We start from the raw sequence: 16030 nt of genomic DNA on the forward strand, positions 1-16030 counted from the left end.
CTTGGCTGTTCAGCAATTTACTGGTTCAACCTCCCCTGTTCGTATTTTTTTCATAAAATAGGCGTTTTTCAGTTATTACTCATACAACATTTACTTTAAGCCTAAATAGAAAAAGTAATGATTTTTTTATTTAATAAACATATTTTTGTATTAATAGAGACTGAACAGCACTGAATAAACATTGTAAGCATATTCATTTAAAACAAATAAAACTCTGTCTGACGGTGGTGACACTAATCTAACGATGGTGACATTGGCCTCATTATTCCAAAATGTATACCACTCCAGTCAATGGCTTCTTGCTTAAACTTTATGTAAATATTTGGTCCAAAAATAACAATCCTGAGCACTGTGATGAACAAATATCAAATCATAACTTCCTAAAATACATAAAACCTGACAGAAAAGACAGAAAACCTGACGGCGGTGACATCTGACGGTGGTGATAAAAACCTAATATAGATAAAAAAAATAGATGAGTTGTTCACATTAGCCATCTTTGTTTCCCCTCAGTTGCTAGCTACTTCAGGCCTCTTCTTAAAAATGATACATTTATTTCATAATCTAATCTAAAAAAATTTTTTTACAAAGATGATGGTGTTGACATGTTATGGTTGTCACAGTAGCAGTGTCCAAAAATATGAACAAGTTTAAGAGAAAATAGCAAACATACAGGAGCTTGAGTGCATGCAGTAGAGCTGAAGGTTTGAAAATGGGGTCCTCAGGAATGCAGTTGACCCTGTAGTCTGTCTGATTTTATTGCTTTTTATAAATATCTGACAGTGGTGACGAATATGTGGGACACATTTTGAGCAATCACAAAATAATAGTAAATATTGTTCAAAACTCACTGTTTGTAGTTTTTAATATTACAATGTACCCTTTCATGTGGTAAATATATTATTCAATTCAATTATTACTTTTGGCTTGAAATTGAAATTATTATCTCTTAACAGAGGAAAGCTGATTTTCTAGGCATTCGGCCTGCATATAATCATTAAATTAATAAAAAAATAAATATAAACCTATAAAATAACCTTACATATGTGCAAAGGGACATGTTTTTGCCAAAGTTTCAAGAATCAGTGTATAGTAGTAAACATTCTCAAACTGCCTGTACAACAATGTGCACTGAAAGAGAAACACTTAAAAAAATCTGCATTTGGGTTATGAAGAACGAGGTTCAAACAACATGAAAGTTCAGGTAATGATGACATTTTCCTTTTTGTGTGAACTATTCATTTATATTATTGTATTATTTATCTACACATGATGTACAATATTTGACCATAGACATACCATTGCCTGCAGTACTGGGGAGGATGTTTATGATTTGAGTTTCTCCAGGAATGCGAACATTTGTTAATTTTCTGTAAGAAAAACATTTTGATTAATTAGCATTGACTTTCATGAAGTCATTGATTACAAAAACCAGGAAACAAGACATACTGAAATAATGTAGGCCTTAAACTAAAATGCACTATAAAAACATCTTCCATAATTATAAATGTCAGAATTTATATTTACAATTTTCATAAAGAGTCTTTTCTCTTTTTTATGGGTCTGTCACAGATTTCTGTTTACCTTGAAATGAGTTGCTTCTCAAAATGAGTTAACGGACTTTTCATTGGTCCTCTTTCATGATACACCCAGTAATCACAGGTAAGGTTCTTTGGTCTCTCACATTGCCATACCGTTCCTGTTTTTACATCTTTATATTCACAGCAGCAGTTGCCTTTAATCCAACTTCCGTCTGGGCCCCATTTAAGATTACATTCCACTTTCTCACTTATCATGACTCCATCAGGTCCTGGTCCTTCAAAGTAACCATAATAATGGCTGCGTGCAATTGAGGACTCCCAGTATTTTTTAGTAAACTTTATAACTTCACTGGAGTGGACCAGTCGAACAGACACTTGTGCCTGACCTTTCCAGGGTAGCAGAAGATCAACAGTGTACGTCCCATTGCGGTGATCATCAACCTTCCCATAAACACCTGCCTGGACATTGATAGAGTATATCATGTAATTATCATATTATATACAGTGCTCAGAGTCAGAACATGAATGACTACACCTTCGAAAATTTGATATTGAATATGAGACCATTTTGCGTAATTTTTACAAAAACAGTTTTGATAAAAAAACATATAAATCACTTAACATTTTAGGATACAGTGCCGGTCTTTCCTATATGCAAATTACGCAATTTGCATAGGGCCCCGCACCACTAGGGGGCCCCCTTGATCTCAGAATTATTTAAAACCATTATACCAAAGAAAAATTATTATTATGTTTAATGAAAACAAGACGCTATAATTTAAATAATTTGCAAACTTCCGAATTTATGCGGGTTTTTAAAAATACTTAATGATTTCTTAAATCACTGAGATGTACTCGGACAACATGCAGGCAGTTTCTCAATCCGAAGGCTGCAGCCTTCAAAGGTCACATTTGTAGGCTGCATATGCGTCATAAAAACGTATTTCAGAATATTAACAATTATAATGTTGACTATTATTATTAGTTAATGGTTAATTGTTATATTATGCTTATGACTTGCAAATGAAATGCTTATTTAACTTAAATAAATCAGGCTTGATGACGTATGCATCGCGCATATGCGACATATCCGGAGGTTGCAGATTTAAGCCGCCTTTCCACTGCACACGACATACGGAAACGACAGTCGGAGTTCTCCCCCTAGTGGCAGTCCTAATGAAGTTTCAGTTTAATCGTATATGGGAGGGAAGCTCATTCCAGCGCAAGAGGCTTCATTCTAATATATTTACCATGGTGGAATAAATAAAGGAATGCAAATGAATGAAACAATAAACAGCTATGCATATATGACAAGGATTGCCAATATTTTTTGGAGAGAACATATGAAGACAAGATTAAAATAATTACATACACAAATTAAATTAATAATGTATTTATTATCAGTAATCAAAAGTTTTTTTTAAGGATTCAAGTGTTACTAATAAAGTTAAACAAAAAGGATTAATCATTTTTACCTCACACACAGTTTATGATTGGAATACAATGAAATACATAACTTCCGGTCGGCATATCGCATGCGGTTTAGTCGCGCAAGTTCAACTTTTTTAACGGATCCAACGCTCAAAACGGATCCGATATTTACGCATCCGCAGATGGTCGGCACCTCACGCAACTCCTTTGCGACTCTCCATAGGAAATAAAAGGAGACATATCATGCTAAATCCACTTTCTTAGCTCTTAAATGCATTTTGTTGGATATTTGTAGTGTTTAGAAGTACATAAAAGTTGAAATTAGTCTCTTCAGGTGCTTTGTTGATATCTTTATATTCTGTTTTGGTCATATTTTCCAACCGGTTCTGATTTTTCTATTATCTATTACGTTTTTTGAACAATTACGTTACAGTATTTGCAGCGGAACTGCTAAATAAGGACATCGACTTCCAGCCCAACACTACGAGCAATCCGCCATTTTCAATTTCTCGCTGCTATATTGTAGTCCAAGCTCAAGGATGCAGAAGTTACGAGAGAGTAAATCAAAATGTTCGGTTGTTGAACCTGTGCCTGGTTGAGTTTTATTTTTCACGGAAATGTCATTTTTTAGTGCGCGAAGCACTTCAAGGATAACTATTTCACCAACCTCCACCAGTCTAAAGTAGGATTTGCCGATAGACTTCGTCTGATTGAGGGGTCAATTACTTCTATCTTTGGAGACGACGAGCAAAGCACTTCGGTAAGCTGTAAATAACTTTAAAAACATTAAAGTACACGGTGGTCATGGTTTAGCAGTGCTGTTTCTCAATCCAAAGGCTGCAGCCTGCGGATGTCGCATGTGGTCATCAACCCGGGATTAAGTTATAGCATATTACAACAATTTACAAACGGCCGCTTGCATGATGCAGAAGGGTGATGTGGTAACGATGCGCATATTATATGCCCACCATTGATTTAAAACAAATCTATCCGTCTGGGGCAGAATAAAGGGGAAAAAACGTGAAGCAAGGGAACAAGATAAAGGATTTGGGCGAGCAGATTACATACAAAGTCAATGCAAAGACGCATCCACACGCGTCCTAGCATGGGGTGATGCAAATAACGCGAATTGGGCGACGCAATTGCCGCGAAACACGCGCTTTTCCCTTTGAACTTCAAGAACGCGCTCATTTGACGAGAGAGAGAGAGAGAGAGAGAGAGAGAGAGAGAGAGAGAGAGAGAGAGAGAGAGAGAGAGAGAGAGAGAGAGAGAGAGAGAGAGAGAGAGAGAGAGAGGTAAGAACGGTGCCCACGTCGAGAAAACTTAATAGAAGACTTGAAATTTTAAAGGATTAAGTATATGTCACTCGTTTAATTACAGTATGTTAACTGGATAACACTGGATATAACTCATTGTATAGTTTAATAAAATAATGTATTTTGATTTTGATTACACAAATCAAACCTAACTCTATGATTGTTTTAGCGGCTGACCAGCATAGGGAATCTCTATGGCTAATTTCTAAGACATGTTGCTGATACAGTACTGTGTGTTGTACACTCTTAGAAAGGATGTGTTAATTTTTTACACATCATTGTGTGGTAAGCTTTTAACAAATTATGAGTAATTTTAACACATTATGTGTCATTTTGTGTTGATTTTGTGTTAAAATATAACACATTTTGTGTTAAAAGTAACACAAAATGTGTTGTTTCAATAATAACACAGAGATGGGTGAATTCTGGGACAACGCAGTTAGTGTGTTGTCCCAGAATCAACCCTAATGTGTTGTTTTAAACACATTCGTTCTAAGAGTGTACCTTTTTAATTGAGTCTTTTGGGGCATCTTATGCCTAGAATTATTCAAGGAGGTTGATTCTTTAAACTTCCTTTAAAGTTTGATCAATTGTGCATAATGACATGTGCAACAAATGGATATAGGGTGTCATACTCATAGATTTGCAATATTTAAAATCAGACACTCTTTTTAAAATATTTTAAACCTCTGGGACAGCTTTAAAGGGACACTTCACATTTGCATAAAGCTTTGTATAGTTAGAACCCCAGTCATGTTTTTGAATGGTCATGCATCATTCCCTCAGTTGCCGCTGAGACAGGAGAAATACAGATTTCAGTATTGCACATCCTTCTTTCGATGATGTAAAAATCATCATTTTGCATCATTGAAAGAAGGAAGTGCAATGTCTTTGTTGAGGGAGTGAGACAACAAACACCCCTTTTCTCTGTCAAATAGGCACCAAATTCTAAATGTATGTTACATTTGACTACAAATATGACACACTTGCAATAAAGATTAAGGTTAATTTTTTTAGTGCTTCTCACAACACATTTTAAATCAAAACAACTTTACAGCAAATACATGTTTCATGTTATAATCAGCAAGTTTATCAGTCAGGGTTTCAAAGTAATGTGCATATGGGAATAATATACAGCTATAAGATAATACACTATGTGGTTAGTTAACAACTAACTAACAGCATAATTGACTGGGTTTTACCCAGATAGCACAGGTACGTCTGTAAGATGTCTGGTAAAGATCTGGAGATCAGGAATATACATCTGGAAAAGAGCTGCTTTACATACATTCTAAATCAAAAACGTCTTGCAGACATCTTCAATATGTCTATATGACATCTTTTAGGAGACGTTTCACAGACGTATTGCAGATGAGAAAACAATCTAAATAAGACATCTTGGAGATATAAACCCAGACATCAAATAGACGTCCCCGAGATGTATGTGTGCTATCAGGGTCTGAATGCAGTGACAGAGGGCCCCTCACAAAGCTTTGCTTAGGGCCCCCCAGCATCTAGGACCGGCACTGTTAGGATACGAAAAATAATGCATTTACAGTAAATGAGGTGTTGCAAACCCGATTCACTCTACAAAAAGTCAACTAAATTTAGTGTTTTCTAATTTAGTGTTTTTGATTAAACAATCAAATTGACGACATACAGCTTTTTTTCATTTTTGAAAAATGACCTTTTTCAGATCCTGGATGCTGGATGGAGAATGATGTTTAACTTGTTATTTCGGAACTCCACAGTCCCCTCAAAAGTAGAGTTGAGGTCTGAAGACATGCTTGGCCACTGAATCACTTTTTCCCTATTCTTATTTGCAAACCAGTGGCTTTAGATATGTGTTTTGGGTCTTTATTGTGTTAAAAGAGTGATGGTAACATTTTCTCATGATGTATTTTACAATACATCTGTGAATTCATGATGCCATCTATAAATTAAACTCTTCGGGACTATGGAAGTAAAATAAAGTCAAATGTATTTGAAGCAAAAAAGCATGTTAAATAGCTCCAATTGAAAAAAAAATCCATTGCAATAACAGTGCCTGCATTTTAGGGTCTGCAATTGAATATGTTTGTATAACTAAGGTGTGAATAATTTAACTGAAAACCTTTCGCAAAACTTTTCATTGTTAAAAATGTAATTAACAAAATTCAGTTTCTAAAATTTATTTAAAAATAAATCTCATTTTCAACAGACAATTTTCAGCCTCATGATTTTTTTTATTTATAAATCCACACACGACTGTACCATTACATTTTACACAGTTAAATGTGATAAAATGATAAGGTATAAATTGCTTTTAATTAATAATTTATTTAAAGTAAAGTTTTTTTGTTGTTGTGGTATATCGCTTCAGACCCATTAAATACTGTATATCACACGTCCACCGTTTAGTGGCCCTTTCTCAACCAGCAATTAGCTCTTTACTAATGTGTAACCTCCTGCTGTCTATAAAAGAAACTGCATAGCTTGTGTTCGTATGGATCTCTTGGTATGCATCATAACATTTGTGTCATAACATATATGCTCCATGGACAATTTTATCACATTTAACGTGGTTAAATAATTGTGATCTTAGCTCTGCCCAGATGGCCACCTTTATGCTATGATTTTGACACAGATTTGCGCAAATTATTATGACATCTTCAGCAGCACACACAAAAATGACTTAAAGGAATAGTCTACTCATTTTCAATATTAAATATGTTATTACCTTAACTAAGAAGAGTTGATACATCCCTCTATCATCTGTGTCCGTGCACGTAAGCGCTGGGGCGCGCTGCGACACTTCGATAGCATTTAGCTTAGCCCCATTCATTCAATGGTACCACTCAGAGATAAAGTTAGAAGTGACCAAACACATCAACGTTTTTCCTATTTAAGACGAGTAGTTATACGAGAAAGTTTGGTGGTACGAAATAAAACGTAGCGCTTTTCTAAGCGGATTTAAAAGAGGAACTATATTGTATGGCGTAATAGCACTTTTTGGAGTACTTCAACTCGCCTGAAAAATCCGCTCCCCTTCTCCCTCTCATAATGGGAGAGGGAGGGTGTTACTGCGCCGAGTCGAAGTACTGCCAAAAGTGCTATTCCGCCATACAATATAGCTCCTCTTTTAAATCCGCTTAGAAAAGCGCTACGTTTTATTTCGTACCACCAAACTTTCTCGTATAACTACTCGTCTTAAATAGGAAAAACGTTGATGTGTTTGGTCACTTCTAACTTTATCTCTGAGTGGTACCATTGAATGAATGGGGCTAAGCTAAATGCTATCGAAGTGTCGCAGCGCGCCCCAGCGCTTACGTGCACGGACACAGATGATAGAGGGATGTATCAACTCTTCTTAGTTAAGGTAATAACATATTTTAATATTGAAAATGAGTAGACTATTCCTTTTAGAACATATTTCTGTGCACATATCCCAAATACATCTAAAAATGCTCTACAGCACGTGTTAATTACAAGGCCCGCGGGCCAAATCAGTATGCAAACGAGAGCGGCAGAATTTGTGTATGGTGTAAAATCAGCGAAAACACAGGGAAAACGCATCTAAATTGGAAAACATACCATTTTGGCGCTTAACCGTTTATGGCTTTTGGCTCATGAAGTGTGAACATGCGGTTCCAATATTTTGATCTTTGGGGTAAAGCATTTGTATTTCGGTTTATTTTTGGATTTTTCTTGTTTGCTGGTTTTTTCGAGATCTGGCAAGACTAGTCAACAAATGCTCGTGCCTCTGTCATTTTCTGCACAGCGCATACAGAAGAGGCTTTTTTTCAATAAAGAAACCTGTCATATCCATGACGCACATTTAAACACTTTATTTAGGTATGATGACAACATTTTCAAAAACCCCAAAGCTCAAAATGTATCACATGACATGACAGAGCAGACATTCCCATTTATAAAGATACCTGGATAAAACTAAATAATTGACCCTGGATATTAATATGATTGTCAGTTCACCTTTTAATGCTTAATCCTGTTCTGTACACATACAGTTCAGTATTTTACGGGTGTAAATATGACAACCCTAGTGACAACAGCATTAAGAGAACTCTGCATAGGGTGTACATAACCGAACTGAACAACAAGTAGTTGTTCAAACAGTAGCAATGCTGACATCGTAGCACGCGCGTCAAATTTCTGGGTTGAACTTCTGGGTTTCAACCAACTTGTTACTTTAAGATGCGTGTCATGCAATATCCACTTCTCCCCGCATGGCTGTAGTATTTCTTACTAAATACTACAATAAATATGTGAAGAAGAACCACCAGAAGGTGTTTTTATTTTACAGCAACTGTTTAAAAATTTGTGTCACTTTCAACCGATGGGTGTGCTTCCGCTAGACTAGGGGCACAATTGAGAGGTAGGGTTGACAAAATATATCTCTTTTATCTTGGTGAGAACAAATATGGGCCAAAACTGCAAAAGTCGCTGTCTATTTACCTCTATCAGTGCTCCTCATCTCAAATCATACACAACAACCTCTGCTGCTTCTTCGTTTGTGGGTTTACTTGCCAAAAAGCTTCTTTTGTGGCGGTAGCACTGCTTCTGTGGGTTGCACGTGTGGATACTGCCTACCAGCGGTCTGCATGTGTGTTTGTACGTCGACGGCGCAGACGACAACACAGAATATATATAAAAACCGACGTATAGTGTAAAAAATAACAAATATATAATGGACTTTACTTAAAAAAAAAACACTTATATAGCCTATTCATCTGAGACTTACTTTTTTCTATTAAAGTTTTGCATTAAATATATTTTTGTTACTCTTGCAATAGACGATAATGACAAATCATTGTTACATCTATGTTTTACAAAAAAAGTTTTGTAAATTTTCCTTTTAGAGGCCATTTGTATCAAGTCACGTGGCAAGCGCACTGAAATATAGACGCGTCATGACAACAACGGCCCTCGTGGCCAAAAACAGACCGGCCCACCTTTAATTCTCCCGGTCCTCCCAATGGCCAATCTGTGCCTGTCTACAGGTACTCAAAATTAACATCAGATACACAGACACAAAATGTGTTGTAGGATTCAGATACATACCTTTAAGTTTAAATTGAAAAGCTTTGCTTGAAAAAAATCACCTCCATATGATTTTAAGTTGTTGTTGTGATCTCTAGCTGTAATAATAACATGGATCTTCTCTCCCACTTTGTAAGTCTCATTGAGTCCCACAATAGTGAATGTTGTGTGAACTGGACTTGTGCTCTGCTTCAGCTGTGTGATTTCTTGGTCTGAACTCGGCCAGTCAAGAGCCTTCTGTAGTCTATCCCATTCTTCCTCACTGATTCCCATGTCAAGCACTGAAATTGTTGATGATGCATTTGTTTGTATGTGTTTTGTCAGTGAATGGGCTCTGGGCATGGGTAGCTGGATTTTTTGCATCTGACCACAATCCAGAAATGTCCATACAGTCTGAAAGAAGATTAATATACCAGTCAAATATTAGGAGTACAAACCTGTAAAAATAGTATGCTTATTATCTGAACGTAACAATAATACTGCTGTTAAAGGGACACTCCACTTTTTTGAAAATATGCTAATTTACCAGCTCCCCTAGAGTTAAACAGTTGATTTTTACGGTTTAAGAATCCATTCAGCTGATCTCCGGGTCTGGCGGTACCATTTTTAGCATAGCATAGCATAATTCATCGAATCCGATTAGACCATTAGCATCACGCAAAAAAAAATAATTTTGATATTTACTCATTTAAAATGTGACTCTTCTGTAGTTACATCGTGTACTAAGACAGACAGAAAGTTAAAAGATATGGCTAGGAATTATACTCTCATTCTGGCGTAATAATCGAGGACTTTGCTGCTGTAACATGGCTGCAGGAGGTGCAATGATATTACGCAGCACCTGAAAAAAGTCCCGCTATTGAAAATAACCAAGAGGACTATTTTCGGACGTTGGTGTGACTTATAATTATATTTATATCAACACAGTAAATAAAACAATTTCAAAATACTCCCAGACAGTGGAGGATTTCCTCTTTCTTGCTGGCTTCATTACAAAGCAATCCAACTAATCTTATCTAACTAATACAACAATAATATAATATAGCTAATAATTTATTATAAAATATACTATAAAAAATTTCTAATTCTATACTATAACTAATAATTTACTACTGATATTAAAATCTCCAACTCCTGACACCTATTCGACATTAAAACGCCACAACACCCACAAGGTGGCGCGTGTTTCGATACTCAGACCCAACCAATGACGTGTTCCCCACAAACCGAGCCCCCCCAACACACACACACGATTGGACATACAGTGATGGAAAAAATTAAGCCTCGAATGAAGCACTGATACTTCTGGAAGAAGCTTCATCATTGAAGCAACAAGCTGATGAAATTCAGATGAATATTAATATTATGTGTACAAATAAAGCTTAAACAACATGTGTGTACATGTATTTACTCATTCAACCCTGCTGAAAGAACAGCATAGACCAGCATAATTCCCATGCTGGTATGACCACCAGCTAAACCAGTATGGGAATTATGCTGGCCTATGCTGGTGGTCACCATCAAACCAGCACCAAAACACAACATATGCTGGTCTTACTGGTATGCTATTTTTTTCAGCAGGGAAGTGTGGCAATAAATTTCAGTAAGAGTTAATATTCATACAATTTGATACTGTATTTTATTGAATAATGTTCACATGCACAATTATATGAACATACATACAATCATATCTAAACAGTATTATGTTGGACTAAAATGTGAATAATGCAAATAAGTGAAGCTTGTTTGTCATTGGTTACATGATTTATATGTTCACAACACAAGCTTTGAATCAAGGCTTCATTTAGGGACATCAATCATCAATATGTCATTTCATGTTGCATTATTACTGGCTACTCACTAGGTGTACTGAGGATCATGCAAAATTTATGACAATGCCATATTTGATCATAAGAAAGTGACAACGGCTGTAGAGCTTTCCGCCAGGTGTTACTACTGTTTGCATATGTATATTATAAGTGATAGATGTTATTTTTATGTTCTTAGGCATTTGAAGAAATAAGTATATATTTACAATCTTATTTTAAATGCAGGCACATTTATGTTATTTTTAATATACACTCACCCATAGACTGTAAAAAAATGGACGACGCGACGTCGCCTCCCTCCATTGTAATGAATTGAAGCCAAAAATGTCCGACCATGGTCGCCGCCATGTTACTTAAAAACGTCGGTTTGAGCCAAGGCATGTGCAGAAGGAATCATCTGTGGAGCAAGAGGCGGAGCCGCAGTATCAAACTTCCGCCCAAACGCTTGCGCGACCAATTCAACCACGCCAATCTTAACGACACGCCCCGTTTCTATAGCATCAAAGTAATAGCTAAATGTAATGACACGTAAGGAGTGGAAACAACTGCAGGGGAAATGTTTATTAAATATAAACAGAGAGAGAGTATTAAGAGTCAAAGGCGGAAGACACAGTCCGGTGTTGGTGTTGCTGACAATGGTGGTGAAGACTACGGTGGAAGTTGGTGTAGAGAGTATTGAGTGCGACGTTGGTGGAGTGGTGAGCAGTGGCAGGGACGGACTGGGGTTAAAAAACAGCCCAGGACTTTTTCCCAAATAGGCCCATCATCCGGCCATTCGCCCCTAGCCGTGCGCAACAGACACAAGGATGTCCTGATACTATGCTACAATACTGTCAGACTATTAGACAAGGATATTTAATATTTTGTCCATGTCATATTAAACTTTGATGTATAATAAGGCTGTGAAATAATGAAAATAGCTAGGCCTTTTAATTTTGTCTGTACAGCTTTCACAAACAACCACCAGGTCTTTGCCAATTCCACAATACTAAACACAAATATGAAAGACAAGGAAAAACTGCACTCTGATGGAAGACAGATAGAAAGTGCGAGCTAGGATTTTTTGGTTAAACTAATATTTGGTCAATTATTTAGCCCCCTTTCTTATAGACCCTTTTACAGCTCACGTGATCAAATAGCCTGCGCGCGCATTTGGGCAACAGAAGTGGTGTTATTCCCCATTGGTTCTAACGTGGTAGCAACTCAGAAAGTTTATTAAAACGGTTTCTCAACATCAAAATGTCCCGTTGTTGCGTTTGGTTGCACTAATTTAATATACTAATATACGTATATATGTATCTGGCAACTTTATTTTTGGCCATCTTCTAACGTCTTTTATCCACTCCACTATAGTACACGGATCTGGTAGCTGTATTGAAAATGTTGATAAAGTCAATTTTTTTTAAATAACTTACTGTTTGTGTTGCTTCACTGTTGATTCTTACGATACTTCCGTTGCCTAAATGCGCGCGCATACGCTGCCACGTCATCATTGTGTACAAAAAGTAAAAGGGTCTATTAGCACGTTTAGAGTGGTTGCAATGCATGCAAAAGCAAAATGTTTTGTTTTATTGCGACTGTATACAAATATAAGCAAACACTTTGCCGTTTGAATTATGTCCCATATGAACAAAATGACAGAGTATGTATTGTTTTTATGTTTCCACTGTTCAATCGCACCCGCGCCTCTCTCTCTCTCACACACACATGCGCGTGCGCACACACTCACATCACGTCTTTCTCTAACACTAGTTGCGCATTACGTAAATTTTCACGCGAGTTTAATTTATTATTATATCGTGTATTTTATATTATAATGTCACGTGTCCTGCTACTACTGGCACTTAGCTCTTTCTGATGTGAAGTTAACTCGGTCTGTCCCTCATCATGACCAGGCTGTGGATGCTCAGGCTCGCAAACATAGACGCTCGCGAATTCCGGGAATCCGTGGACCAATCACGGCTAGTAGGCCGACTCTTCTTCCTTGTTTTTTACACGTAGCAGCATATAAGTGATCGTATTAGTGCCTCTGCTGTTGGCTGTTCATATTGCGTTATTAGACTTTTTTTGCCATCGGCCGGGCGACGGCCCTCCGTTGAACGGCCGTTCTGGACTTTTCCAGAACGCACAGATTGCCAATCTGTCCCTGAGCAGTGGTGAAATCCAGGCTGAACACGGGAACATCCACACGAAGACGACGACAATACACATCCAACTGTAACAGTAATCCGAAGCGACACGAGACAACCAAACAACACGGGACCGAACACAATGAAAGAATCTGGCAGGGAACAGAAAGTCAGGTGAGTATATATGGAGGTGATGTAATGATGAGCAGCTGGAGCGAGACAATCAACACACAGGTGAAGGGGATCGCTCTAACGAGCACATGGCAGAGGGTGAGTGAACAAACAAACACACACACACACGACACGAAGGAAACAGTGGATTTCCTACCGTGACACTAAAATGAAACTTATTACAAAAATGAACACTTGAACATATATCAGCACGATAACAACCACGGACCAAAACAATCCTTCGGAAACTTTTATTGGAAGTGTAATTTTTTTTTTACATTTAGAGCAGAGTCCCATTCGTTTGGATGGAGAGGGCGTGGTTATGACTCGTACTGCAGCCAGCCACCAGTGGGCGATCAAAGAGCCAAAGGCTTCACTTTTCAAGACTTATGAGGCACACCGGCACTCACCTAAAGGATTATTAGGAACACCTGTTCAATTTCTCAACGCAATTATTTAATCAACCAATTATATGGCAGTTGTTTCAATGCATTTAGGAGTGTGGTCCTGGTCAAGACAATCTCCGGAACTCCAAATGTCAGAATGGGAAAGAAAGGTGTTTTAAGCAATTTTGAGTTTGGCATGGTTGTTGGTGCCAGACGGGCCGGTCTGAGTATTTCACAATCTGCTCAGTTACTGGAATTTCACACACAACCATTTCTAGGGTTTACAAAGAATGGTGTGAAAAGGGAAAAACATCCAGTATGCAGCAGTCCTATGGGCGAAAATGCCTTGTTGATGCTAGAGGTCAGAGGAGAATGGGCCGACTGATTCAAGCTGATAGAAGAGCAACTTTGACTGAAATAACCACTCGTTACCTCCGAGGTATGCAGCAAAGCATTTGTGAAGCCACAACACGCACAACCTTGAGGCGGATGAGCTACAACAGCAGAAAACCCTACCGGGTACCACTCATCTCCACTACACATAGGAAAAAGAGGCTACAATTTGCACGAGCTCACAAAAATTGGACAGTTGAAGACTGGAAAAATGTTGCCTGGTCTGATGAGTCTCGATTTCTGTTGAGACTTTCCGATGTTAGTGTCAGAATTTGGCATAAACAGAATGAGAACATGGATCCATCATGCACTGTGCAAGGCTGGTGGTGTAATGGTGTGGGAGATGTTTTCTTGGCACACTTTTAGGCCCCTTAGTGCCAATTGGACATCGTTTAAATTCCACGACTAACCTGAGCATTATTTCTGACCATGTCCATCCCTTTATGACCACCATGTACCCATCCTCTAATGGCTACTTTCAGCAGGATAATGCACCATGTCACAAAGCTCAAATCATTTCAAATTGGACATGACAATAAGTTCACTGTACTAAAATGGCCCCCACAGTCATCAGATCTTAACAGATGAATAGAGCATCTTTGGGATGTGTGCTATAGGCTTGTTGCGATAGTCGGTGAAACTGTGATTTCCGATGCTTCAGCCTCTCACCGGTTAGATCACTTGCCCACCGCTACACCGTCTTTCACCATCGTTTTGATATTATCTTGTAATTCAATCATTTAGTTTCGTTAGAGAGAGTAAACACGAACAACTGAACGTGTCTGCTGCCTGAATTCAGCGGAGCTGAACGCGCATCACAGAGCAGCAGGTGTCAGATTTAATTTATTCCTCAAAGTGTGCGAGGCAAGCTGACTGACTAGACGATGGCAGAAGCCGCGTGCTTACTCTTTTTTGTTATAATATACATATATGATGTTTAATATAAGCGAGATTGTTTTGTTGTTGTGTTTTTCATCAAGAAAAATAATAAACCCATCATTCAAGTGCTTTATGGAGAAGTAGCCGGTTGCTCTGCTTGGGACTGGCAGGTTCTGTCAAAATTACCTGCGCACATTGACAGCACCTAATTAAACCAGCTGTTGCATTCGCATTGCACGCAAATTCAACGCGATTTAACGCAGCTTACGCAAGCGCTGCATTTAAACAGTTGTGTAACTCAAAAGTGAAAGTAAAATGCGCAAGTCTGCATGGTCATTTATAAGCCCCGCCCACCCGGTGATACCGGTTTTACCGGGTTTGTCACGCGCTGTTTAACCGATGGGAAAATTCTGTCACCGTAGCAACCCTAGTGTGCATCCCACAAATCTCCATCAACTGCAAGATGCTATCTCATCAATATAATCCAACATTTCTAAGCAATGCTTTCAGCACCTTGTTGAATCAATGCCACGTAGAATTAAGGCAGTTCTGAAGGCGAAAGGGTGTCAAACACAGTATTAGTATGGTGTTCCTAATAATCCTTTTGGTGAGTGTATTTTATAACCTTATTACAGATATGTTTGATTATTGTGTATCTGTATATGCAAAATTAGTGAGTGCGCAGGCGCCACCTTTAATTTCATTTTGTTGTTAGTCAGGACTGGCACGCTTGCAGTTGAGTGTCTGTAAACTGGCATCAGTAATAATTCAGATCGAAATTCAGATCGGACACCGAGCAGGGGAGAAGTGTCCGACATCCGACGCGGGAACGGAGATCCGTGTTCTGAGGAAAAAGTGGCCGTTAACAAAACCACTGCAGCGGAGGAGCCGAAGCCAAATGCTAACAGGGCCGTT

General features: G+C 38.1%; 1 protein-coding gene across 1 annotated transcript in view; it reads right to left on the reverse strand.

The window, feature by feature from the left end:
• Nucleotides 1–16030, reverse strand: part of LOC135785307 (NXPE family member 3-like) — a 114518-nt gene that overhangs the window by 15666 nt on the left and 82822 nt on the right. Inside the window, exons 4-6 of the mRNA XM_073813195.1 lie at nt 9350–9721; nt 1585–2000; nt 1300–1370 (exon numbers count right to left, since the gene is read on the reverse strand). Of these exons, the coding sequence (XP_073669296.1) occupies nt 1300–1370; nt 1585–2000; nt 9350–9721 (859 nt within the window). The remainder of the gene's footprint in view (nt 1–1299; nt 1371–1584; nt 2001–9349; nt 9722–16030) is intronic.

Source organism: Paramisgurnus dabryanus, chromosome 22 (assembly GCF_030506205.2).
Source record: "Paramisgurnus dabryanus chromosome 22, PD_genome_1.1, whole genome shotgun sequence".
Classification (NCBI taxonomy): Eukaryota; Metazoa; Chordata; class Actinopteri; order Cypriniformes; family Cobitidae; genus Paramisgurnus; species Paramisgurnus dabryanus.